A 26,997-nucleotide genomic window follows, 5' to 3' on the forward strand; every position below is an offset into this window, starting at 1 on the left:
TGGGACAGTGCCTTGCTAGCTCAGTCCCTAGCTCTCACCTCTGTGAATTGGTTGTGCATATATTTATTATGTCTCCACATCCCCTCTCTCCCTGGAACATGACAACAGATGGGCACAGCACCTGCCATGATTGGCCTTTTTTGCTCAACTACCCTCTGTGTCCACGATGGTCACTTTCGTTGTCCCAGAGGAAAACAGCAAGTAAAGCTGGGAAGCAAGTTATGTCAGCCCCGACTGTAGAATAAACTTTGGAGAGGGCATGACCGAATATGGCTTCAGGCTGAATAGAATTGGGATGATGAGACAGTCTGTATATACTAGGAGTTTCCAGTGGGGAAATTATCTGTATTGATGAGGGAGAAAGGCGGGCTTGCGGAGCTGAGGAACACACATCAAATTGTGCAGTTTACATAGACCCCAAACAGCAGAAAAGCTTCGTCCAAGTTATTGTCTTGGTCCCCAGTGAGGTCAGAGGTGACCTCCCCAATGAGACCCAGGTGAGACCTTCTGGCCCTGAGTCTGGCCCTTCTCAGCACTGAGATGTATGAAAGACTGTTCTGATCCCACCAGAGTCCAAAGAATGTAAGTGGTTGCTGCGTGAGGAAGAGACTCATTGTCCAAACAATAAACCTTTGGCAAGTTTTCTCGAGCCTCTTCGCCTTCCAAAGTCCATGCAGGCTCTGAGGAGAGGAAAGGAGCCCAGCGCAGCCCAGAACCTCGCCGGCAGGATGGCGTCTCCGTCCCTGACGCTTTGTCTTGACACTGGTGGTGCCTTCCAGCCCTGTGTGCCGGGCACTGCTGGCTCGTTGCCGAGTGTGGCCACTCTCCTGGTGGGAGCCGGGGAGGTCTGGCCTTGCGCTGCTCTCGGCTTTAGTCGGGTGTCTCTGCAGCTGTGGCCCTGGGTGCTGGGTCCACTCCCAGGCGAGGCTGGGACTCAGGTTTGTCCACTCTGCCCTGAAGCAGAAGCAGAGATCCCCACGCTGGGCTCTCGGCTGCCTTGGCGGGACCGTCCGGAAGTGCTGGACACTGGGGCTGGCCGCAGCCCGCGTTTCACCAGGCATGTTTTTATAGCCGTGTCTTGTCTAATTTCTGGAAACTTGAGTTTATCTCCTGTGCTATGCAAAGAATGCAGCAAAGCATGTATTTTCTGTGCAGGAATCTTAATATCATTTCTCCCCATTAAGCTCTTTGAGGTGGCTGTGTCCCCGGAGAAACACTTCCTGCTCCGGACTCGGGGCCGCGTAGAGAAAGACCCGCTCAGGGTGGCGGCAGGAGGGTGGCGAGGCTGCTGGAGGTGCCCGCTTCCTTCCTGCTGCCGCAGCCCAGGGTATGAGAGGCCGGGCAGACTTCTGTGTGCGTGTGTGCGTGTGTATGTCTGTGTATGAGTCTGTGCCTGTGTGTGTCTGTGTATGAGTCTGTGCCTGTGTGTATCTCTGTGTCTCTGTGTGAGAGTGTGTGTCTATATCTCTGTGTATTTGTGTGTGTCTGTATCTGTGTGTGTGTCTGTGTATGAGTCTGTGTGTGTGTATCTCTGTGTGCCGATGTGTGAGTGTGTGTCTGTGTATCTGTGTGTGTCTGTGTGTGCATGTATTTGCGTGTGACTATGTCTCTGAGTGTCTGTGAGTGTCTGTGTGTGTCTGTGTGTGCATATGTGTGTGAGTACGTCTGTGTCTCCATCTGTGCCTGTGCGTGCCTGTGTATCTATATAGGAGTACGTGTCTGTGTACCTCTGTGTGCCTGTGCGCATCTCTATGTGTGTGTGTCTGTGCATGTCTGTGTGTAAGAGAGGTAAAATTCCATGGGGACTCCCCCCTGCGGAAGGGGCTGGTCTGCGTGTGTGTGTGTGTGTGTGTGTGTGTGTGTGTGTGTGTGTGTGTTGTGTGTCTATGTGTAAGAGGTAGAATTCCATGGGGACTCCCCCTGGGGAAGGGGCTGGTCCGTGTGTGTGCCGCAGGAGGAAGATGCCGGCTGAGCCCCAGCCTTGCCCCGTGCGACAGGCTGCACCCAGAGGCCGCCCCCTGGGCCGGGCACCCCGAGCAGTGAAAGGCACGGGCCTATCGGTTTCCAACCAGTTCTGATGTCTCTGTCCCGGAGGAGGGCACCTCTTGGCTCTGCCCCCAGCGCCCGGGGAAGGGCACGCTCAGATTTCCACCTGTGCTTGCAGGACCCGCTGGCCTCAAACCTGCCGAGCAGGGCCCAGACTGCAGCGGCCGCCCGGAGAACGAGAGGCCCGGCTGGACGCGGCAACAGGTGACCTGGCTCCCGGCTTGTGCCGCTGGGTTGGGGCCTGGGGGTGTCGGTTTCTGCCGGACACAGGCCTGAGTGGCCCTCCCTCCCAAGGGCCCTGCGCGGGAGGGCGTGTGGGAGAGGAAGCAGGCAGGGTGCGGGTGGGGGCGGCCACAGAGGGGTCCTGACAGCCTTGGGGCAGCAGCCCCTCACTTGCCCACCTGCCGCACATGCTTGCGTGCAGTCCACTAGGTGCAGGTGATGCCCTGCGGCAGGATCCTTTCTGTCTCTCCCTTCCCTTTTCTTCCCTCCCGCCTTCTGATCCTTCCTCCCTCCCTCCTTCTGATCCTTCCTCCCTCCCTCCTTCTGATCCTTCCTCCCTCCCTCCTTCTGATCCTTCCTCCCTCCCTCCTTCTGATCCTTCCTCCTCCCTCCCTCCCTCCCTCCCTCCCTTCCTTCCTTCCTTCCTTCCTTCCTTCCTTCCTTCCTTCCTTCCTTCCTTCCTCCCTCCCTCCTTCTGATCCTTCCTCCTCCCTCCCTCCCTCCCTCCTTCCCTCCTTCCTTCCTTCTTTCCTTCCTTCCTTCCTTCCTTCCTTCCTTCCTTCCTTCCTTCCTTCCTTCCTTCCTTCCTTCCTTCCTTCCTTCCCTCCCTCCCTCCCTCCCTCCCTCCCTCCCTCCCCTTTCTTCACTGTAGAACATTCTCCTGAATCAGCCCTCCCCGCTGCGCCCCCTCCTCCCGGAGACGCCCCTGCGCAGCTGACACATCCCTTCTCCATGTGCGCTTTCTTGGGGGGTGGGTTGCTGGTCAAATGGGACTGACTGGGCTCACTCTCTCCTACAGGACACCCTAGGTCAGCCCGTCCACCCCTGCAGGGTGCCTGGTGAGCACTGAAGATGGAGCCCCCTGGGGGTGCCTCCCCCTGCCCAGGCCCTGAGGCCTCGGTGGGGGTGTCTGACGCGGAGCCCAGCAGCACCTCCCGGGAGCTGCCCAGCACAGACCCGGGGAAGCTCCCGGCTCTGCCCGTGGGACCCAGAGCCCGCCCAGGGTCTCCTGCGTCCGGGCCCCCGAGCAGCCAGGCCCCCGCGGGAGACACGGACCCCAAGGGGCAGCTGAGTGGCGGCAGGAAGGTCCCCTAACCGGGACAGCGGCATCGACAGCCCGTCCTGCAGCGTGGCTGGGGAGCCGTTCCCGGGCCAGGAGGGCGGCCCCCCGGGCGAGGGCAGTGGCGAGGAGCCTGCCCCCGAGGCCAGCGGCCCCCGGGCCCACACGCCCGACGAGGCAGAGCTGGCCAAGGTAGGCCCCGGGTCCGGGGGGCGGTGGTGACCCGGAGGGGACGGGAGCATTGCTGGGTGTCACCGTGCCTGGCACTGCGGGGGGCTCAGGCCTGAGCGGGCCAGTGGGCGGGCGAGGGAGAGGGCGGGCACCCGACTCTCACCTCCCCGTGGGTCTCCACCAGCAGACCCAGGCCGGTCTTCGGGGTGCCGGTGCCCCGGTGCCCTTGGGGTCTGCTGCCACGTGCAGCCCCCCTCAGGGCCCCTCTCTCCAGAGGTCACTGGTCTCTTACTACGTGGACGGCCCTTCCCTTCTCATCTCCCTGGTGGCTGTTCTGTGACATTGTCTTTGCAGTGACCATTGCCATTGCATTGAAGCCATTGCATTGGTTTGTTTATTTATGTATTAATAATCCACGAGCCTATTTCAATGAAAATGCTCCCCAAACTCACCACAATAGCAGTGAACACAAGAATCTGAACAAGCCTGATGTAAAAAAGTTAAATCATCCGGTTTTGTTCGCCTTCCATTTTATTTATTTATTTATTTTGTGAGACGGGCTGGGGCAATAGCACAGAGGGTAGGGCATTTGCCTTGCACACGGCTGACCCGGGTTCAATTCCTCCATCCCTCTCGGAGAGCCCAGCAAGCTACCGAGAGTATCCCGCCCGCACAGCAGAGCCTGGCAAGCTACCTGTGGCATATTCAATAATATGCAAAAAACAGTAACAACAAGTCTCACAATGGAGACGTTACTGGTGCCCGCTCGAGCAAATCGATGAGCAATGGGATGACAGTGATACAGTGATTTATTTCGTGAAAACACTCAGACTACATCTGCCCCCTCTCCCTGTTCCAAGGGCAAGAACTATCATCAGTATAAAAGGCAGGGGCTGGAGTGATAGCATAGCGGGTAGGGCGTTTGCCTTGCACGCGGCCAACCCGAGTTCAAATCCCAGCATCCCATATGGTCCCCTGAGCACCACCAGGAGTAATTCCTGAGTGCAGAGCCAGGAGTGGCCCCTGTGCATCGCCGGGTGTGACCCAAAAAGCAAAAAAAAAAAAAAAAGTATAAAAGGCAGTTGCAAGAGCAACCCCCAAAGCGGCTTCAAGCCCAGGAGTGGTTGTGCGCCTGCTCCTCACCGTCAGACAGACTTCCCGAGCAACGCACCGTAGGAAGGACCCTGAACGAGGGAGACTCTTCTGTTTCCTGTTTTTTTGAGACGCCGGCAGTGCTTATGTCAGGCTGTGTCTTCGTCGTACAATTTCATGCCTCTTGAAAGTGTGGTGCCACAACACAGCCACCACACACACACACACACACACACACACACACACACACACACACACAGAGGCCACTGGACTCGTCTCCCTTCCATCTCCCCTCCTCGCCCCCTCGGCAACTCACTGTGGCCTCGTCCCAGGCGCCTTCTGTCCGCTCCCGTGTGGAGCATCCAACAGCGCACAGTGCTGTGAGCAGATGAGTCTGCTCACACAGGAACTGTCTCCACAACCGTGTAGCCGCGTCCGTGCACATTATACACCAGCTGACAAGGATGAAGAGCTTAAATCTTTTCGTTTCAATTCTGCTATCAAAGTCATACAGTACAGTATTTGCTTTGTTTGGGGGCCACACTTGGTGTGGGCTTATTACTGGTTTTGTGCTCAGGGATCACCCCTGGTGGTGCTCGGGGACCCCACAGGGTTCCAGAGATCACACCCAGTCGGCTGTGTACAGGCAAGCACCTCATCTCTCTGGCCTCCCTTCTGCATGTTTGATGCACCGTTTTGCCAACTATAATATGATTTTTTTTCTTTTTTCTTTTGGTTTTGAGTTACACCAAAGGCAGAGGGCTGGAGTGATAGCATAGCTATCACTTGGCTCTGCACTCAGCAGTGCTCAGGGATCCCGCCCAGTAGTGCTCAGGGAGCATGTGGGGTGCCAGGGATCAAACCCAGCTTCGCCACATGCCAACCTCTCTCCCCAGACCCAGATACAGTACTCTTGTCTGACAATTTTCCCTTCAAATGTATTCCATACATTGGGCAGTTGTGTGTGTGTGTGGGGGGGGGGGAAACAGCTAATGGTTCCCAGAGGCTACTCCTAGTACTGTGCTCAAGGGCTGTTCCTAGGTGCTTGGGAAAACATGTGGTGCAGGAGATCAAGCCTGGGTGTCTTACAGGCAAAGCCGGCACTCGGCACCCTCCTCCACCTCCGCCCTGCCCCCCCACACCCCAACATGGGGTCGCTTAGGGTTGGGGTTTTTTTTGGCTTTTTTGGGTCACACTGGTGATGCTCAGGGGTTACTCTTGGCTCTGCACTCAGGAATTACTCCTGGCAGTGCTCCGGGGATCATATGGGATGCTGGGGATTGAACCTGGGCTGGACACGTGCAAGGCAAATGTCTTACCCTCTGTCCTATTGCTCCAGCCCCACTAGCTTTTTTTCAGAATATAGGATAATTTCTCATGTTATTAAGAGTTGGAACAGAGGCCGGAGCAATAGGACAGCGGGTAGGGCGTTTGCCTTGCAAGTGGCTGACCCAGGTTTGATCCCCGGCATCCCATATGGTCCCCTGAGAACCACCAGGAGTAATTCCTGAGTGCAGAGCCAGGAGTAATACCTGAGCATTACTGGATGTGACCCAAAAGAAAACAAACAAACAAACATATTAATAAATAGATCATTTAAAAAAAAAGGAGTTGGAGAAGCAGCCACAGCAATTGTACAACAGGGAGAGTGCTTGCCTTACATGCCGCTGGCCCAGGTTCGATCCCCGGCATGCCATGAGCATGGCAGTTTGTCTAATTAAGCCACACTCGAGCGTTAGCTACTGGTGGCATGCACTGGCATGAGTTTGTTTAAGCAATATCCAACAGTCCTGGGCCAGAGAGATAGTACTGCTGGTAAGGTGTTTGCCTTGCATGCGCCTGGCTGGGCTCAATGCCTAGTACCACACATGGTGCTCTGAGCCTCACCAGGGTGGATAAAAAAAAAAAGTAGGGGGTGGAGGGGGGTACTAAAGAGTTCACTCGAAGGACTAGAATTTGTGCTTTGCAAGAAGGAGGCCTGGGGTCAATCTCTGGCTCCGCAGAGTCCACTGGACATCAGGCACTGCTGGGAGAGGCCTTGGTGGCCCCTGAGCATTGCGGTGTGGCTCCTTGTCCCTGCCCCTGGTAAGAAAGCGAAGAGCTGGATAGTCACAGGGAAGCTAAATGGGCTTTGCTTCTGTCTGCATGCAGGAGCCCCAACACTACATGGAGCCCTCCCTCCACTGCAGTCGCCATGACAACCTCTGGGGAGAGAGTGAGAGACAAGAGAGGGAGGGAGGGAGGGAGGGAGGGAGGGAGGGAGGGAGGGAGGGAGGGAGGAAGGAAGGAAGGAAGGAAGGAAGGAAGGAAGGAAGGAAGGAAGGAAGGAAGGAAGGAAGGAAGGAAGGAAGGAAGGAAGGAGGGGAGAAGGAGGGAAGGGGAGAAGGAGGGAAGGAAGGAAGGAAGGAAGGAAGGAAGGAAGGAAGGAAGGAAGGAAGGAAGGAAGGAAGGAAGGAAGGAAGGAGGGAGGGAAGGAAGGAAGGAAGGAAGGAAGGAAGGAAGGAAGGAAGGAAGGAAGGAAGGAAGGGAGGGAGGGAGGAAGGAAGGGAGGGAGGGAGGGAGGGAGAGAAGGAGGGAGGGAGGGAGGGAAGGAGGGAGGGAGGGAGGGAGGACAATGGAAATGAGTTACTTTTAAAAAATAAATAATAGTTCTTAGTGTGCTTCTTTTTCTCTTCATCCCAGTTGGAGTTTGCTGAGCATCCTGGGTTTGCAGGCCGCTCCTTCTCTCCGACTGGGAAGCACCATTCATTGATTTCCTAAAGAGCTTCTCTGCCCGTCTCTCTGCCCTCTTCCCCTGTGGGATTCCCGTTAATGGGCCTGTCCGTCTGCCCAGCCCTACCCACTGGGCCCTCTTTGTTCTTGATTCTTTTTCCGCCTTGACTTGGTGATGTCGGGCCCTTCTGGTGCTGATTGCGCTCGCCCTACAGTCAAGCCGGGCCCGAGATTCTGGGACACTGGGCACACAGTGCCTCTTGTCACCCCAGCCGTCACCCCAAGGGAGGGCCCTCTCTCTAGAGCGGCTCTGTCTGGCTGCGTGCTGGGGAAGAAGGGCGGAAGGGAGGCCTTGCCGGCGCCTGATTCTCACTGCCCTGTGCTGCAAAGCCGTGGGCGTCACTGCATCTTTGGCTCCGGCTTCGTCGTGGCCTCTTGTGCTCTCACTGACTCGTTCCTGTGCAACAGTGCTGTATCTCCAGGCTTGGGGGGGATGGAGGAAGAGAGGCTGCCTCCCAGCACCTATGCCGCGGAGGTCACCCACTAACACACAGATTTCGGTGCAGCTGCTGGAGCTGTTTTTCAGCCAGAGACCCAGAGAGTCCTGCATTCTTTCTGCGCTTACAGGAGCGTCAGCCACGTGGGGCCGTGTCTTCCTAGCGCCTTCCTGGCAACCCCCTCTGTGGAAAAGCAGCCCCACACTGACTCCAGGCGACCCCCAGCCCGGGCACACCTGCAGCACCCCCCATGCACTCCCTGCTGCCCCCAGCCCCGCCTCCCCCAGCTGACCCACGTCTCTCTTCTCTGCAGTGCTCAGAGCCTCGACAGTTGCTCCACATCGCTCAGGAGCTGCTCAGCACCGAGGAGACGTACGTGAAGCGGCTACACCTGCTAGACCAGGTACCCACACGGCCGCGCCCCCGTGTCCCCTCGCAGCGTCAAACTCGCCTGGGCCTCCCGGCGGGAGGATGCCTGAGCTAGAGGCTCAGGCTCCAGGGGCTCGAAGGCCTCTCAGAGTCTCATACTCGGAGTTTGGAGAGCACACAGGTCTGGGCCAAGGTCTGGCTAGGGAGGAAGGAAGGAAGGAAGGAAGGAAGGAAGGAAGGAAGGAAGGAAGGAAGGAAGGAAGGAAGGAAGGAAGGAAGGAAGGGAGGGAGGGAGGGAGGGAGGGAGGGAGGGAGGGAGGGAGGGAGGGAGGAAGGAAGGGAGGAAGGAAGGAAGAGAGGGAGGGAGGGAGGATGGATGGAAGGAAGGAAGGAAGGAAGGAAGGAAGGAAGGAAGGAAGGAAGGAAGGAAGGAAGGAAGGAAGGAAGGAAGGAAGGAAGGGAGGGAGGGAGGGAGGGAGGGAGGATGGAAGGAGGAAGGGAGGAAGGAAGGAAGGAAGGAAGGAAGGAAGGAAGGAAGGAAGGAAGGAAGGAAGGAAGGAAGGAAGTTAGTTTAAAAAAATAGTAGTTTTCAGTGTGGTTCTGTTCCTCTTTATCCTAGTTGGAGTTTGATGAGTGTCTTGAGTTTGTACGTCATTCCTTTTCTCAGGTGTGGGAAGCATCCATCCATTAATTTCCTAAAGCAGTTCTTCGCCGCTTTCTCCCTCCTGTCTCCCTATGGGATTCCCACAGTGCCCCTCAGCCTGGCCTCCTCTGGCACAGAAAGGGCTTCCGGGCACTTTCCCGAATGCACAGCTGCCCCCCCAGTTGACATGTGGGGTTTTTTGCTTGTTTTTTATTGTTGCCTTGGGCCACAACTGGCGATGCTCAGGGGTTACTGCTGGTTCTGGACTCAGGAATCACTCCTGGTGGGCTCAGGGGTGTGGGATGCTGAGGATCAGGCCAGGAAGGCTGTGTGCAGGGCAGAGGCCCTCCCCGCTGTGCTTTTGTGCTGACCCTCCTGGGGGGTTGACCAGGGTCTCACTAGGTGGCGCATCAGTGGGAAGAGTCTTCGCCAGGTGTTGCTTCTGCAGGCAGCCTCCAGGCAGAGAAAGGGAATCATACACCCACGGTCGTGGGCTGTGAGAGTGGACAGTGGTCAGTTCCCTCCCAGAGGACACTGTCCCTCCTGCTCAGGCCGTCGTCAGCTTCGGCTTCTAGGAAGATCGTCAGGTTGCTTGAGCCGGTTTGAGGGGCTCCCGCAGCCTCTCCCGAGCCCACCCTGACCGCGGCACCAGCTGCCACACTGACAGGCCGGCGTGGCCTCCATGCCCACACAGGTGTTCTGCACCAGGCTGGCGGCGGCGGGCATCTCTCCGGAAGTGACCACAGGCATCTTCTCGAACATCTCCTCCATCTACCGTTTCCACGGACAGTTCCTCCTGCCTGAGCTACAGCTGCGCATCCTGCAGGAGTGGTGAGGGCTGCCGGGGGGTGCCCGGGAGCGGTGAGGGGCTGCCGGGGTGGGGGGTAGCGCCTGGGGCTGGGGTCTGCCTCAGCACGGTGGGTGTCAGGGTCACGTGGCTCTGTTGCGTTGCGCCACCTGAATTCTCCCTGCCACAGGGCCTTGGAATCTGAGGTCCAGGTGTCTATGAGCCAGGTAGGCCCAGCTGGGGGCCAGTTCCCAGGGCCCTGGGCTCCCTCGCTGACCCGGGTCCACCCCAATCCGTATCTTCTCTTTGGGCTTGTTTGTGTGGGGCTGGTCTCACACAACAAACACTGGCTGGTCTCAGGGTCACTCCTGGAAGGGCTTAGGGGACTCTAGGGTAGCGGGAAATTGAACCAAACCTGGGTCAGCCCCTTGCAAGGCAAGTGCCATTCCCAGTGTCCTGTCACTCCGGCCCCCACTCTTCTTACCGTCCCTAAGCGCCAGGTTTATCTGCACGCCAGAGAAACTTTAATGCCCACTCAGGGCTCTGTGGGATTTAAATGATTTACATATACATATACATATTATGCATATGTATATGTATATATATTTAGTGAATCACTGTGAGGTACAGTTACAGACTTACAAACCTTTGTGCTTGCATTTCAGTCATGCAATGGTCAAGTGCCCATCCCTCCACCTGAGCCCATTTTCCACCTCCAATGGTCCCAGCATCCCTCCCACCACCCCCACCCTCTCTCTCCCTTTGGGTGTTGTGGTTTTCAGTAGAGATATTAAGTGGCCATCATGTTCAGTCTATAGTCTACTTTCAGCCCGCATCTCCCATCGCAACGGGCCCTCCTAGCACCCTTTACTTGGTGGTCCCTTCTCTATCTGAGCTGCCTTTTCCCCCAGCATGTGAGGCCGGCTTCTAAGCTGTGGAGTAATCCTCCTGGTACTTATCTCTACCGTTCTTGGGTGTTAGTCTCTTATTCTGTTACTTTATATTCCACAAATGAGTGCAAGCTTTCTATGTCTATTCTCTTTCTGACTCATTTCACTTAACATGATACTTTCCGTGTTGATCCACTTATATGCAAGATATTTGATATCTTTAAGCCCCAAACAACAAATCAACAGAACTGACCGCCTTATTTTCCCTCCTAAGATATGTCGCCTTTGCTTTAAAGAATGAGGTTTCTAGTGCTGGAGAGATAGTATAGCAAGTGAGGCGCTTACCTTGCACCCGACCACCTGGTTTGGATCACCGCAGGCACACCCTAGGTTCTCCCGGACCCCTCCGTGAGTGGCCCCTGAGTGCAGAGCCAGGAGTAAGCTCTGAGCATGGCTGGGTGTGGCCCCCAAACAAAACAGAGGATTCCGGACCAGGGCCATGGCCCAAAGGGCTGAGCACACACTTTGCATGCAGGAGCCCCAGATCCAGTCCCCAGCACGCGGTCCCCAGAGCATCACTGGGAGTGGCTCCCCGAGGGGAGCAAGGGAGCTATTCAGGGGAGGAGAGATGCAGGAGCATCCCAGGTGGCTCCCAGGAACTGCATCATTAGGCATGGCCCTGACTACTAAGCCCACCGGGTGTGGCATTTATATACATAAATCACTGCATCACTGTATCACTCTCATCCCATTGCTTATCAGTTTGTTCGAGCAGGAGCCAGTAACGTCTCCATTCGTCCCAGCCCTGAGATTTTAATAGCCTCTCCTTACTTGTCCTTCCAAATGGTGCCGTATTAGAGGCTCTTTCAGGGTCAGGGGAATGAGACCCATTATTGTTACTGCATCTGGCATATCGAATATGCCACAGGGAGCTTGCCAGGTTCTGCCACATACATTATATATGTCATGGTCACTGTCACTGTCATCCCGTTGCTCATCAATTTGTTCAAGTGGGCACCAGTAACGTCTCTCATTGTGAGACTTATTTGTTACTGTTTTTGGCATATCCAATACGCCACAGGTAGCTTGCCAGGCTCTGCCGTGCGGGCTCCATACTCTCAGTAGCTTGCCGGGCTCTCCGAGAGGGGCGGAGGAATCGAACATGGGTCGGCTGAGTGAAAGGCAAATGCCCTACCGCTGTGCTATCGCTCCAGCCCTTATATATGTATATAAATTTATTTATATACATAAATAAAAGTTTATAAAACAAAAACAACAAAAAAATGAGAGGCCAGAGAGATAGTATAGCGTGTAGGACACTTATCTTGCAGCAGACCTGGGTTTGGTCCCCGGCACCGGGGAATGTCACCGTCACCACCACAGGTTGCTGAGCCTATGAGGACAGGACCCTGAGCACTGCTGGGTATGGCTCCAGAGCAAATAAAATAAAGCACAGAGGGAAAAGCACTCAGTATGGGACCGAGTGCTCCCCTCACAGTCCCCTCACAGTCCGGGAGGCTACAGCTTTGCTTTGGGGATCCTGCTGTCTGCCTTTCCTCACTGACCGGGCTGGCCCCAACAGGAGGGTCTCCCGGGGCACTGAGCTCATCAGGAGCACTGGGACTCTGAGCTGTGGGGGACCCTGGGCATGAACACTGCAGCTGGGCCGGAGAGAAGGCGGCAGCCAAGGCTCCGCAGGGACAGAAGATCTGCAGGTTCCCGAGGGCCGGCTCAAGTTTTAGACTCAGAGAGACGGGCCCAGGTCACAGAGCAAGTCACCCAGCGCCTCCAAGAGTCCGGAAAAATCCCAGGACTGCCAGCTGTTGGGTGGACACTGTCCACTGCAGGACGGTGCTTTCCGGATCTCATGTGCACGTGTGCGGGGCTGCCCCTGGTCCTGCCCTGTGCCGGGGTCCATCCACCTTCCGCTGCCCTCGTGCCTGGTGCCCACCACGCTGCAGTGAGTGGCTCATCACGTGGCCTGTCCACCTCTTTCTCATCGTTTCTGGGGCTGATGCTCCATCGTTTCTGGGTCAGAGACTGTTGGTGTGTTGCTTAGGTTTCTTGCCACACTTTCAAATCCCCCTTCACACACGCTGGGTGGGGTGATTGTTCCTCATCTGTGTGGATGTGAAGGAGTCGAAGGAGTCCAGCAAGGACGCTCCGGAGGTGCAAGGCTGGACGGTCTCTGGGGACTCATGGGGTCTGCCTGGTTGGGTAGACATGTAGGGGTCCAGAGGCTGCTTGAAGGAAGGGGCCGGAGCGAGAAAGGGTTGTGGGGGGAATCCATGCAAGATGCAGCCTCTGGCTCCCTGAGAGAGGCAGAGGACGGGGTGCAGTGGGAACAGGTTGGAGGCTGTTGTGGAGGCGCACAGACACCTCTGAGGCTGGGGGAGGGGGACGAGACGAAGCTTCCACGCGGGGCCAAGGCGCTTCTCTCGGTTCTTGATGAGACAAAGCACCCATCTGTGGCCCTGACCTCCCCTTCTTTGAAACATATTTTGGGGGGACCCTGCAAAGCTGTGAGTCCCAGGTCCCCTCTGGTGTTACTCAGGCTAATCGGGCCGGGAAGTTTTCTGCTTGGACCCAGCAGCGCCGGGTCACTTAGAGGAGTGCACTGGGACTAACCCCTGGTTCCTGGAGGTTTTTTTTCTTCTAGTTTTTAGACCACACATGGCAATGCTCAGGGCTTACTCCTGGCTCTGCACTCAGGAATCACTTCTGGAAGACTTGGGGGACCATATGCGGTGCCAGGACCAAACCCGGGTCGGTTACGTGCAAAATAAACACCCTACCCACTGAACCATCTCTCCGGCCCCCAGGAGACATTCTGAGCTTGCTTTCTCCAGGAGCTCCCCCAGCTCTCCGGACTCAGGGACAGGGACTGATTTGCTAGGGCCTGCAGCAGGTCATATCCTTGAGCCCCTGGGACAGTCTTCCAATCCCAGTCCTCGACTGGACCACTTCTCCTGGCCTCATTGCGTCCCCCCACGCAGGGACACGAAGCCCCGACTGGGGGACATCCTGCAGAAGCTGGCCCCGTTCCTCAAGATGTACGGCGAGTATGTGAAGAACTTCGACAGGGCCGTGGAGCTGGTGAGCACCTGGACGCAGCGCTCGCCCCTGTTCAAGGACGTCGTGCAGGGGATCCAGGTGGGTGAGACGCTGTGGCCCCCCGCGCCGCAGCCTTCCGGCCTCTGGCTTGGTTTTGCACTTCTGTTTGAGGGCTACACCTGGTGATGCTCAGGGTTCACTCCTGGCTCTGTGCTCAGGGATCACTCCTGGTGGGCTCAGGGGACGATAAGGATGCCAGGGATTGAACCTGGGTCAGCCGCACACAAGGCAAGGGGCATATCCACTATTGTGTATATATCCACACATATATACACACATATATATGTCATATATATGTATTTTATGTTTTCCATGTAAAATGGCTTCTAGGAAGTCATGTTCACCAAGTTCTAAATAAAGCAAGACTTGAATGCTTCTAAAAAGCATTGTAACCCCCAAGATAACAGCACTTACATTTTCCTTCCTGCTGTGTTGTCATTTTTTCAAAGTGAAAAATACTAACTCACAAGAATTCCCAAGTGGAAGCTAGTGTCAGTGTGAAATGCAGTTTTGTTTTTGTTGAGTAGTTATTCACTTGTTGGCACCTCCTGTTGTGCGCGCACACACACACACACACACACAGGTGCATACATGGGGCATGACTAATACATGTGCACCATACATGTCCACAAGACAACACGCAAACACACACAAATATAAACAACTCACAACAAGCAAGGCACGCACATGTGAATACACATGTTCCTCTTATCCTGGCAGCTTCACGGGCACTGAGCCCTCCAGGCCAAGAATTTAGAGGCAGGCACATATCCCGGGTGACCAGGATTCAACTTTCCTGCCTCCAGGGCCCGGTGACATTCAAAGCACGTGTCTGTCTGGTGGAAAGAGGCTGGTTTGTGGCTGAGCGTCCTTTCACTTGGCACCAGCGTCCCCAGAGCGGCGTTCAAATGCAGAGACCCTGACCAGGCCCACCCGGGGGTGCATGGCCATGCAGGCCGCCCCGGACCTGGGAACTTCCCTTAGATCAATGAAAACATACTTAAAATTTCTGAACCCCTAAGGGCCACATTGTAGGTTTCACTTCCTTCCGCAAGATGCAAAGCGGGGGCCTGATGCTGACTGTCCCTCCACAGCCCCGCACAAGCCCCACCAGATGTTCTAGAATGCTCTCCTCCCCTCCTCAGGCCTAGACCCAACTGGGGGCGTGTGTCATGTCTCCTTGATGCCTCTGTGCCCTGCACCTTCTGACGAGGCCGGCACCTTCCTTGTCTCGTCCTTGGGTTTACCCCGAACCAGAGCTCAGATTGTGTCTGTGGGAATGTGGCAAGAGCGAGGCCACGGGTTCACCACCTCCTCCGGGAGCTACAGCTGCTGTTCGTTTCATTCCTGAGCATGCTCTCTGGGCTGGGGGGAGCTGCCGAGCCCGGCCATGGCGGGCTTACTCTGCCCTCACCCCCACAGGAAGCACTTTGTTATGTCTCTATATGAACACACATCCTGAGTCTGTGACACTTCCTGCTGCCCCTCCCCCCCATGGAGTCTTACCTGAAACCGCGCGCGCGGTGGGTGTGTGTGTGTGTGTGTGTGTGCGTGTGTGTGTGTGTGTGTGTGTGTGTTGCAGAATGACTCTTCTCCCTTTGCGGTCTTAGAAGTCTCTGTCCTGAGGGGCCAGGAATGGGAGCACTTGTCTCACAGGTGTGAGGTCCTGGGCTTGATTCCCGGCCCTGAACAAATTAAACAGAAATCTCTGTTGTAGTAGGAAGCAGGTGAACTCCCCAGCAGCGTGAGGGCAGGGATGGCTCTGAAAGAGCAGGGGGGCCCTTAGGCGAGAGGAAAGGCAGGGCAGGGGCTAGAACCGGGGGAGCACCAAGGCTGGTGCTCAGGTGACATGGGTTTGATACCCGGCATCCCGTAGGGTCCGCTAAGCATCACCAGAAGTGACACCTGAGCGCAGAGCCAGGAGTAACCCCTGAGCTTCGCCGGGTGTGGCCCAAAAACCCAAACAAACACCGCCTCAGAGGCTGTTTTGGGGACAGGCTAGGAAGCCCAGAGTGGTGCTGGCTGGACTGGCCAGAGGCAGGAGCAGGGCTGGCCCCGCCTGACTCGGCGGTGATGGGCCACAGCGGGTCACCTGGGAGTCCCTCAGAGGATGGTCCAGCTGGGAGGGGCACGGCTCAGGCCAGCTCGAGGGGGGCGTTGCTGAGGGGATGCGAACCAGGGCGGGGTGTAGATGGCGGCTCCTGGGCCTGGCAGGCTCTGTGGTCTGCCAGGAGCCAGGCAAGGTTGCACCTCGGGCCTCGGGCGGGGCTGGACAGAGCGACCGACCCGGTGGCCAAGGCTACACCATCCGGGCACCCCCGCCCTCTGTGTGTCCCACAGAAGCAGGAGGTGTGTGGGAGCCTGACGCTGCAGCACCACATGCTGGAGCCCGTGCAGAGGGTGCCTCGCTACGAGCTCCTGCTTAAGGACTATCTGAAGAGACTCCCAGCCGACGCTCCGGACCGCAAAGACGCTGAGAGTGAGGCCAGGCGGGCACTGGGACCCAGGGGAGCAGCTGGGGGAGGGGCGGCAGTGAGAGGAAAGTGGGGGAGGACTGAGAGAGGAAGACAGATGGAGGGAGAGAGGGAGGAAAGGAGGGAGGGAGGGAGAGAGGTGGTGGGGGGAGAACAGACACAGAGATGGGGAGAGAAGAGACAGAGGGAACCCTCCCAAGCCACACCTGTCGTGCTGTCGTCACCTGTAGTGCTAGGGGGATGCTGGTCAGAGCAGGGCAGCACACGCCCTCAGGCCTCTCGGGCTAGTGGGGTTGCAGTTGGTCCGGGGCAGCCTCAGGCAAGGGTCGGCACAGGCCCCAGCAGACCCAGGAAGTCTGGCACGTTGGCCAGGCTGCGCCCTGCATGCAGCACCTGCCCCTGCACTGAGTCTGAAAGGCAGGGGGCACCAGGGCGGGGCAGCCCAAGGCCAACCCAGCATCTTTCCCGCAGGGTCCCTGGAGCTCATCTCCACGGCTGCCAACCACTCCAACGCAGCCATCCGCAAAATGGTGAGTGAGTGTGTGTGTGTGTTTGTGTGTGTGTGTGTGTGTGGTGGGGGGGCTCCCTGTGCCTCCCGCACCTGTGGCAGAGGGAGGGGGTGCCTAGGGAGAAGGGGTTTCCCGGGGCAGAGATCTGATCCCTTCCTCTCAGGGACTGGCCAGTCATTCCGCTCTCCTGCCTCAGTATCCCCGTCTGCACCATGGGCACAGACAGCACCCGTCTCACTGAACGAGGTGGGCTGGAGGGATTCCTCGGGCAGGAGCTGGCATGACCACATTAGCTCTCAGTCACCACCATCACGCATTCATTCACTCTCATTCATTCTTTTTTTTTTTTTATATATTTTGGGTCACACCCGGCGTTGCACAGGGATTACTCCTGGCTCATGCACTCAGGAACTACTCCTGGCGGTGCTCAGGGGACCATATAGGATGCTGGAAATCGGTCGGCCACATGCAAGGCAAACACCCTACCCACTGTGCTCCAGCCCCACTCTCATTCATTCTTATACCTGTCACAGCACAGCCAGGGAGTGGGGAGAAGGGAAGGCTCAGCCTCACCCCAGGCCCCCGGCATGAGCCATGGCTAGAGGGCAGGAAAGCCAGAACGTAGGGGCACCCGTTTCCCCTGCACCCACACGTCTGCCCACCTCCCACAACCTCCTCGCCCAGGGCTCCCTTCTCGACCATCTTCCTCCAGCCCGGAGCTTTCAGAGCTGGTCTCTGCTTCCTGTTCTGAACCTCGCCGCCTGCTGGGCTGTGTCTCCCCTCAGCCTCAGGGTTCCTTGTGGATGAGCCACCTCTGAAGGTGGATGCTGCCGTTCATGTGTAGTGTGAGGGCCACCACGTGGCACAGAGCGTCATCCTTATGGTCGTTATTGTCCTCCACATGGTGAACTCCTACTTATCCTTTAACGCCCCACTCGGCAGGTGTCAGTGATGTTTTCCCTTCCACTCTGCGGTAAGCAGGCTCCACTGCCCCCTCAAAGCATAGGACCGCCACTGTAGGGGAAGGCTCCTTACCTGCGGGTCCCCAGCAATCCAGACTTCCACTGCCTTGGCCACAAAGGATCCTGAGTCCAGTGTCTTTTGCAGGAGAAAATGCACAAACTTTTGGAGGTGTACGAGAGACTGGGAGGGGAAGAGGACATTGTCAACCCGGCCAATGAGCTGATCAAAGAGGGCCCCATCCAGAAGCTGTCAGCTAAGAATGGTACCACCCAGGACCGGCACCTCTTCCTAGTGAGTCCAATGGGGAAAGGCCTGGCCCCGCCCAGTCCCAGAGCCTCGCCCTGAGCCCCGCCCCCGTGGCCTAACCATTAATATCAGGCCCCGCCCTGCCCCGCCCAGTCTTAGAGCCCCGCCCCCTCTGGCCTCTATCAGTCAGCGCTAGGCCCCACCCAGCCCCGCCCAGTCTCAGAGCCCCGCCCCCACTGGCCCGGCAGTCCATGCTAGGCCTCGCCCCGCCCAGGCTCAGAGCCCCGCCCCCTCTAGCCAATCATCAGCTCAAGGCCCCGCCCTACCCAGGCTCAGAGCCCCGCCCCCTCTAGCCAATCATCAGCTCAAGGCCCCGCCCTACCCAGGCTCAGAGCCCCGCCCTCCGGTCACGCCCAGGGTGGAGCCACGCCCCCTTTAGCCCCGAACCCCGCCCTGCCCTCCTAGGACTCCTCATTCTGGGCTTGTCCTGACAGCACGCTGCTCTCGCTCACCCCTGTCTCTGTCAGTTCAACAGCATGATCCTTTACTGTGTGCCCAAATTGCGACTCATGGGCCAGAAGTTCAGTGTCCGGGAGAAGATGGACATTTCCGACCTGCAGGTGGGTGAGCCCCTCACTCTCGGGCGAATTCGGAGCAGGGCAGGGATTCCTGGCACGCTGCAGCCTGCCCCACCCCCACCCACTGTCCTGGGCTGTACCCACGGCTCCTCTCCCTGGTGCACCTGCCTGAGTGCCCAGGCACGGGGGCTGCTGCATGTGAGAAGCTCTGTGGAGGGCACCCGGCACAGACCCCGAGGCAGGGCCGGAGTGAAGAGATCTGGGCAGGGGTGGCGGGCCCTCCTGCCTGGAGCAGAGCCCTGAGCTCCCTCCTCCCACTGCTCGCTGGGCCTCGGGACCCTCCTCCCTGTCCGCCTGCTGGATCCCCTCTGACTGGCAGGGGGCGCTCGAGAGCGGGAGTCGGTCCCTCTGCTGAGCACGGAACAGAGAACTCAGTATGGATTAAATCTTAATCGATTACTTTAAGCCCTTCCTGCCTTGAAGCTCTCTAAATCTAGATATAAGAGCAGTGAAAGCAACAGAGAAATGGAGAAAGTACTATACTTTCCCTCGTGGTTAGAAGAAGCCATTTGTCTAGTGTTTCTCCGTAAGAAAGGAGTCGCGTTTAGGAGCGGGGATGGCTGGGTGAGTCAGAGTGTGCCTCAGGTGCTGGAGGTTCAGTTCCTGGCACCACAGTGACCCTGACACTCCCAGCAGATCCAGTGCAGTTCCCCTCTCTGCTGCCCCCTTGAGCTGCCTCCAGGCTGAGAGGCAGCAGGGGTTTGGTTTTGTTTTTGTTTTAGGGGGATCCTGTGATTTACAGTACCATTAATGCGGGTTTTGTTTTGCTCCTGGTGGTCCTGCTTTAGGTGCAGGACGTGGCCAAACGCAGCGCAGCCCACACATTCGTCATCACTGGGAAGAAGCGGTCTCTGGAGCTGCAGAGCCGGTACTTCCGCTGCCCTTTGCCTTCCACTGCCCTTTGCCGTCCACTGCCCTTTGCCATCCACAGCCCTTTGCCATCATTGTCCATTGCTGCCCGGTACCCTTTGCCATCTGCTGCCCTTTGCCGTCCACTGCCCTTTGCCGTCATTGTCCTTTGCTGTCCACTGCTGTGTGACTCTTTCTGCTCCTCCTAGGCACTCTGTGGTTTGAGCTTGAACCATCCCATGGGGAAGTCTGTGGCCATGAAGCCTGTGCCCTCCCGTCCCTGCCCTGGCTGGCCATTCCCCGTGCCAAGGCCTCCTTCCAGGCCGTAGCTGTGTGTTGATCTGGAAAGTCGTCGATGGCCACTAGTAGCTTTGCTTGCTCACTCTCTCGTTTTTTCACTCTGTTTCAGAAATCACTCCTCACTGGGGGCTAGAGTGATAGTACAACTGGTCGGACATTTGCATCGCATGAGTCTGACCTGGTTTAAATACCTGGCACCCCATATGGCCCTCTGAGCCCTGTCAGGTGTGATCCCTGAGCACAGAGCCAAGAACAAGCCCTGAGCACCACCAGGTGTGGCCTAAAAGCAAAACAAAACAAACAGCAAAAGAAATCATGCCCCGCTGAGCATCACTCCCTAATGCCACCTAGTTCTGTTACTGCTATTCCATTTCTTTGCTGGGTACCAGGCTCCCCACACCCCCTCAGCCCCAGTCTTGCAAGAGCAGGAGATGGTTTCCTGCATCTGTGCCTCCCATCGCAGGTGGATTCCTGAGGTGAAAATGCGGGCCAGAGGCAGCGTGTCTGACTTGAGTCCCACTGCCTCGTCAGTGGTGCCCCGTCAGGCGGCACCAGGCTGTGGCTCTGACTAGTGCCACGCTTGCCCCCGATGCCAGATCTTTGCCAAGGCCCGCTGTGATCTGGAAGGCTTGCAGGGCAGGGAAGCCACGTGTTGGCGGGGTTAATGCCACACTGCTCTTTACAGGACAGAAGAGGAGAAGAAAGACTGGATTCAGGTGACGCTCCCCAACCATTCCGGCAGTCAGACAACAAAACCCTTGAGCATCTGCCAGTTCACATTGGTGCAGGGCTGGGAGCCCCCAAGACCCCTGGGCTATGCCCACTTGTTTGTGTATCCTGAGAAGACCCCCCTGTTTCTTGCACTGTTAGATGCCACGAGCTTTTTCCTCCATGCCTTGGGAAGAGGCGGGCGGGGGGGAGAAAAGGGGGCAGGTAGAGGTGCACTCACCACAGGCTACTGGCTTGGGGGGCTTGGTGGGCGGGGCTTGGGGAACATGAGAGGTCGCCCTGCCCCTGACAACGCTGGGCACTCACCTCAGGTCATCGAAGCCACCATCGAGAAGCACAAACAGAACAGTCAGAGCTTCAAGGCATTTGGCAGCTCTCTGGGCCTGGATGAGAACCCCTCAGTGCCTGCAGACCCCCTGGTGAGTGCCAGGGCCCAGGGTCCCTGAGGGTGTGTCTGCAGGGCAGGGGTGGCTGCTGGAGTCGAAGGGAAGAAGCTCATGCCCACCGCCTCCTGGGCTCATGCCCAGCCAACCTTCTCTTACTGCCCCGCACCTTGAGACCGGGCAGCTGCCCAGAGATGGGGGGATGAAAGGACAGGCCTGGCCGAGGTTGCAGGGGAGGCTTTTGTCACACCCCGCCTGGCCGGCCGTCTCTGCGCCTCCCGGCTGCTGGCCCGGCCACGCTCTGCACTCACGCAGACCTACTGTGCTGCGGCACGCAGCCCTACTGTGCTGCGGCTGCTTCGGGGGCGTGACCGCGTCGTCCTCCACAGCCGGCTTGTGTAGCATCCTCAGGACGCCGAGCGGCAGCCCTGGGTGGGCGACCCCGGGCTGTGCTGAGTGACCACGGCCCTGGGCCAGGGCAGCCAGCACGGGCCCGACCACGGCACATAACACGAGCCAGAGTGTCCCCTGACCACGCTCAGTACGGACAGGGCCCCCGCCCCCGTGCTCGCGGGGTGTGGGCGTGGACCCCAGCTCGTCAGCTCTCTCTGTGTTCCCAGACGCTGGGCGCCAACCCCGAGGAGCCTGCAGTGGTGGCCGATGGAGGAGGAGGTGCTGTAGGGGTGAGTGACCCCCGTGCCCACAGGCAGATGTGAGGGGGAGCCAGGCAGGTGAGTGATGTCAGACTGGGGGCCTGAGAGGGGGTGAGAGCGGGGGCTAGCCCCCCCACCCCACTGCTCCGAGTGGTCTGGCTCTGGGATCCTGTGCCACCAGCCTGCAGTGACGAACAGTGGCAGTGGCCCCCACACCGGGTGACCGCACAGTGAACCCTGTTGGCTTCAGCCACCCTGGGGCTCAGCCTCTTGTGTTCTGTGCAGTGTCCCTGACATGCCGGGTGCGGGGGTCACCATAGAGTGAGGAACCCTGTCCCCAGCCCTGTAGCCGTCATGGACGTGCCACTGGATCCCGCACCTGTGGGTTGCTGAGCTTCCCGGCGGCATCTCCGTGAGCAGAGTTGGTGGGTTTCGGGGCGAGCTGAAGTGGCCCCAGACTGAATTCATAAGGCCCCCGGAAGAAGTGACCTTGGCTCTGGGAGTCGCCTCAGCAAATGGGAAAAGGGACCCTCTCATTTCCCAGCCCTGGGCCAGCGGCTTCGGAGAGCCCAGCCTGCCTGGCCGTAGAGCCATCCAGAGCCACCCAGTGTCACCCACAGAGCACCCCTGCCCTCCCTCCTGCAGGGCTTCGAGGGGCCTGGTCCCTGCCAGCACGGCAGCTAGCTGTGTGCATCCACCCAGGGCCGTGCCAAGGCCCCTGCTCCTGGCGATTCCTCTTGGCCAGCTCTCTGACCTGCTGCCGTGTGGCTGCTTTGGCTGGAGGAAAGCTCCAGAAAAACCGGCCGTGCTGCCCTGGGCTCTGGCCCCAGACGCCTGGGCCTTGCTGAGAAACCTTGACCCACACCTTTTGGCCACCCATGCATCCTAGGGGAAGTCTGAGCCCTTCCTTCAAACCGCCTCCAGGCAGGGGGGTGTGGGCACTGGGGCTGGGCAGACCCTGCCTACGGCCTGGTTGTCCCCCAGTCCCTCTGGGCCCTCCGTGCTGGGAGACAGCGAGGCCCAAGGCATTGCCGCAGTGAGGGGCGCTCCCAGCCCACCGCCGCCCTGGATCAAACCCCGCCTTCCTAAGGAAGGCCCCTGCTGCGCAGCTGCTGCTCTGCCTAGTGGAGTAAGACCCAGCGTTCAGCGAGTTCTGGACCCACTTCAGATCTTGCACAATGACTGCAGGGTGGGGCTGGGCTCTCCTGTCTCCTGTCTGTCCGGCTGCACCACCACTCCTGTGTGTGTGGTGAGTGCACGTGTGTGTCCTGAGTGTGTGTGCCTGTGCATTGCTCTCGTGCGTGTTAGTGTTGCGTGTGTGAGTGTGTGTCTCTGCCACTGCTCTGGGCCCAGCACATGCCTGGCCTCTGGGCACTCGGCTGCCCTCCATGTGTGTTTGGAAGCTGATATCGCCCTTGCCCCCTGCAGCCCGAGCTGAGGAGAGGGTCCTCTAAGACCAGGCGTGACAGGGAGAGGCAGGGCTGCAGAATCTGCGGCGACAGCTTCAACTCCATCACCAGGCGGAGGCACCACTGCAAGCCATGCGGGGCGGTGAGTGGGCGTGGCGGCCTGGAGGGGCGGGGCGCCGGGCTGGAGTGGGTGGGGCAGAAGTGGGCGTGGCGGTTGAGAGGGGCGGGGCGTCGGGCGGGAGCGGGCGGGGCGGCCATGCTCATTGGTGGATCAGGGGTAGGTGGCCACAAGAGGCAGCTGTCTCTGAAACACACTCTCGCTCTGCAACGGAGCATCCAGATTGTGTCTCCCTGGTCACAGAGACACCGGGAGCCAATATGAAATAACTCACATGATAGGACAGCGGGAAGAACGTTTGTCTTGCATGCAGCTGACCCAGGTTCAATTCCTGGCATCCCGTATGGTCCCCTGAGCACTGCTAGGAGTAATTCCTGAGTTCACAGCCAGGAATAAACCCTGAGCATCGTGGGGTATGACGCAAAAAGAAAAAAAAAAGATAAATAAGAAAGCACTTATCTGACACAGAAGCCAGTCTTATTCTCTGCACCCCTTTGGTGTCTAGGGAACAGCTGTTGCCATTGAAAAATGTGCCAGCTTAGAGCCCCAGAGCCTGAAGGTGGAGTCCTAAGAACAGGACTGGGGGTGAACATACCTTTCCATGCTCATGGGCACCCCTCCTGCCACCTGGGCCAACTCTCCCCAGGTGCATGCTCTCTCCGTTCCTCTGTACTTCGCCCCTAAAGACCTTTCTCCCAAAAACAAGCTCTGGAACTTAACATCGGAAGAAAACAGCACCCATGAGGGAAGCACAGCTGTGGGGCTCGGTGTTCTGCGGCTCACTGAGCAAATCTAAACTGTGTGTGCAAGGGGCTCACACAGAGCTTCTGTGAAGATGCTTGCCCAGGCGTCACTGACAGCCTGCTCCTGGGCTGGCCTTCCTGGGACACTGAGGGGGAGGAAGGATTGATGGGTGCGTCCTTGAATGATGGGTGGATAGAGAAGATGGATGGATAGAGCATGAGCAGGTGGCTGGTTGGGTCTGTGGAGGGGTGGATGGGTGGGTGGGTGAATGGAAGAGTGGGGTAGGTGGCTGGGTGGGTGGGTGGGGAGGTGGATGTGTGGGTGGGTGGGTGGATGGAAGTATGGATAGGTGGCTTGGATGGTTGGGTGGGCCGGTGGGTACATGGGTGGGTCAGTACAAGGGTTGCAAAATGGTTGGAATGTAGGTAAATGTGGTGATTGTAGCTGTAACATTTTTGTGGGTGTGGAGCAACATAGGTTTTTTTGTTTGTTTATTTTTTTTGCTTTTTTGGGGTCACACCCGGCGATGCTCAGGGCTTACTCCTGGCTCTGCACTCAGGAATTACCTCTGACGGTGCTCAGGGGACCATATGGGATGCTGGAAACAGAACCCAGGTCAGCCGCGTGCAAGGCAAACACCCTCCCCGCTGTGCTATCGCTCCAGCCCCTAAGCAAGATAGTTTTTATTGAAACTTATTTAGGAAGATATGAAGGGAGAGAGAGCGAGAAGTGTGTGTCCAAGAGAGAACATGGGCTTCTGCAGAGTGAAAATAGATGAGCAAAGAAGCAGAGACAAGCAAGCAAGATAAGTGTCCAAGGGAGAGCGTGGGATTGAGGAGCAAGACAGGGCCTATATATTTATATTTTTTTGTTTAAAAGGCTTTTTTACTTAATTTATTTGATTGAATCACTGTGAGATACAGTTTCAAAGCGTTCATGATTGAGTTTCAGTCAGACACTGACCAAACACCCATCCTCCGCCAGTGTGCATTTCCCACCACCAGTGTCCCCAGTGTCTCTCCCGCCACCCCCACCCGCCCCCACCGCAAGCACCTTCGCATTTTAAGCGCTCCGTTTGGACTGTCCCGGACTGAGAGCTGCAACTCACCTCCATTCCGGCTGGAGTGGAAAGTTTTAAGACCTTCCCAGCACTGGCATCTCCCCCACCAACTGCGGCCATCTGGGTTCAGAGCTGTGGCTCTGGGGAACGTGTCTGCAGCAAGAGCCTCCCGGGCAGCCTGTGTCCTTCCCGGCTGGCTACCCGGCTCTCCTGGGTCCTGGTGAGCCTCGTCACTGGGCCTGAGCAGCGCCACGTTCCAGACACTGGCATTGAACCAGCCGGGCCAGCTGGCCCAGTACCACCAGGAATGGCCCCCTGCTCGCCCCCAGGCCACCCCCAAAGAAGTTACTTGTACTTACTGAAGATTTGTCACCTCTTCTGTGAGGTCTGAGTCTTGCTGTTGAAAACTGAGGGTTATGCCCCCAGGCTGAGTTTAAACTGCCAGGCAACTGTCATAGCCTTGCACATGGCTGACCTGGGTTCGATCCCCAGGAGCATATATGGTCCCCTGAGCACCGCCAGAAGTGGTCCCTGGGTGCAGGACCAGGAGTAAGACTTGAGCATCGCTGGGTGTGGTACAAAACTTAAAAAAATAATAATAATAATTATAAACTTCTGCCAGCGGCTTAACAGAACCTCAGCCCTGGGGGCTGATGGGGGTCATGCACATGGCACAAGCCCAGCACCTCTGTCCAGGCAGAGGTCCGGAGAGGTCCACTCCACCTGGGGTGGCCCCAAGAGAGGCTTCATGGAGGATCAGTCTTTGGGCTGCAGGCGTCCATCTTTCCATCCAGCCACCCCTCCCGGCAGCTGCCTCTTGGTCCTCTGAGTAGAGCCCACCTGTGCCAATACCACAGCGGGCTCAGCTCGTGCCCGGGCGGCTTCCACCTTGTGCCGTTCAGAATAGCGTTGCTGTGAGGATGCGCGTTCAAGGATGGCTTTGCGCCGCCACGCTGCAGTCTGTGGGAGCAGATACCCAGGCCCTGCTGAGGTTGCTCCTCCGGGTGGTGATTCTGTTTACCCGGAGAGCCTGGGTAAACAGAGGCCAGAGAGATGACAGGATTGTTGGGCGATTCTATTTTCAACCTTTGGGAAGCCGCCATCTGTCCTCTGCTCGGCTGTCATTGTACATTCGTTCTGGCCCCGTGCCAGGGCTTGGGGCCGGCAGCTGCACCAGGCCTGGCTTCTTATTTTAGATCACGCCGGCTGATGCGTGAGGTGCCCACACGGAGGCTGATTTGCATCTCCCTGCTGTCAAGTGATGTCAGATGTCTCTGTGTTGGGGCCGCCTCCCTGTCTCCTGCCCCGCCACCAGCCCCCTGGACGAGGAGGCTGGGCCTGAACCCCAGCAGGGTCAGCCTGGGACTCTGGCTCCTGCCCCAGAGAAGTGGACGCCTGGCCGCCTTCTGGACAGCCTCCTGTGCCCTGTCTTCCAGGTCATCTGCGGGAAGTGCTCTGAGTTCAAGACCGAGCACGGCAGGCAGAGCCGCTTCTGTCGAGACTGTTTCCTGACCCAGCCGGTGGCTCCTGCCAGCCCCAGTCCCGAGGAGCCCACTGGGCCCAAGCCCGGTGTGGAGGTGGGTGGCACCCCGGGACCCCAGCTGTGCCAGGGCCCCTGTGGGGTCGAGAGGAGCAGCTGGTGATAGAGTCCTGAGGATCGCCCCGTGGGTTCTGTTGGGCTTTGGGGTCCGATCACTGACAAGGGCTGGGGGACCCCTTGGCGACCCAGGAATATGGTGGTGGAGGGATTCCCCTTCCAGTGTGGGCATGTGTGGACGTTTCCTCCGACCCACGAACAGCGCGGCAGGTTGGGTCCCCCGTCAGCAATGCGCAGACACCCTCAGGCCGCCGGCTCTCACAGTCTCCCAGGACAAGTCAGGTGGCATGGGAGGGGGGGATGTCACCTCCACTCCAGACCCCAGTTCCAGCCACTGCCCCCTTAAGCTCTGAGCTGATTGGACAGGGCTCTCGTGGTACCCAGTGGGTTCACCCAACTTGCCAGAGCAGCTTCCCAAGCTCAAGGAAGCCACTCCTGAGTGGGTCACCAGGCGTTAGAAAGGAGGTGCCAGGAGTCGCTCCTTGAGGGAGATGCTTCAGGCCAGGGGTAGTTCCAAAGGAGGGACATGGGGCTCTCGTGCCCTCTCCAGGCCACCATTGTCCCCAAGTCATGCTTGTTCTCTTGAAATACCATCTCCTGGCTGTGCGGCACAATGGACCCCTTAACTCACTGGCCACTAGCCACTGATCCCGCCCACCCCAGGCCACTTGCCGTCCTGCAGGTCAGTGGTCTACGGGTGCCAGCCTGTGGTCTGTGGCCAC

The 26,997-nt window shown here is 57.9% G+C and overlaps 1 protein-coding gene across 1 annotated transcript in view; it reads left to right on the top strand.

The window, feature by feature from the left end:
* Positions 1–26,997, top strand: part of FGD3 (FYVE, RhoGEF and PH domain containing 3) — a 64,650-nt gene that overhangs the window by 33,502 nt on the left and 4,151 nt on the right. The window contains 16 exon segments of the mRNA XM_055127520.1: positions 2,165–2,250; positions 3,068–3,357; positions 3,359–3,520; positions 8,114–8,203; positions 9,507–9,643; positions 13,486–13,642; positions 15,944–16,082; positions 16,549–16,607; positions 17,694–17,840; positions 18,323–18,415; positions 19,222–19,301; positions 20,268–20,298; positions 20,623–20,730; positions 21,315–21,377; positions 22,776–22,898; positions 26,115–26,255. Of these exon segments, the coding sequence (XP_054983495.1) occupies positions 3,121–3,357; positions 3,359–3,520; positions 8,114–8,203; positions 9,507–9,643; positions 13,486–13,642; positions 15,944–16,082; positions 16,549–16,607; positions 17,694–17,840; positions 18,323–18,415; positions 19,222–19,301; positions 20,268–20,298; positions 20,623–20,730; positions 21,315–21,377; positions 22,776–22,898; positions 26,115–26,255 (1,767 nt within the window). The 5' untranslated portion in view covers positions 2,165–2,250; positions 3,068–3,120.

Source organism: Sorex araneus, chromosome 2 (assembly GCF_027595985.1).
Source record: "Sorex araneus isolate mSorAra2 chromosome 2, mSorAra2.pri, whole genome shotgun sequence".
NCBI classification, from domain to species: Eukaryota; Metazoa; Chordata; class Mammalia; order Eulipotyphla; family Soricidae; genus Sorex; species Sorex araneus.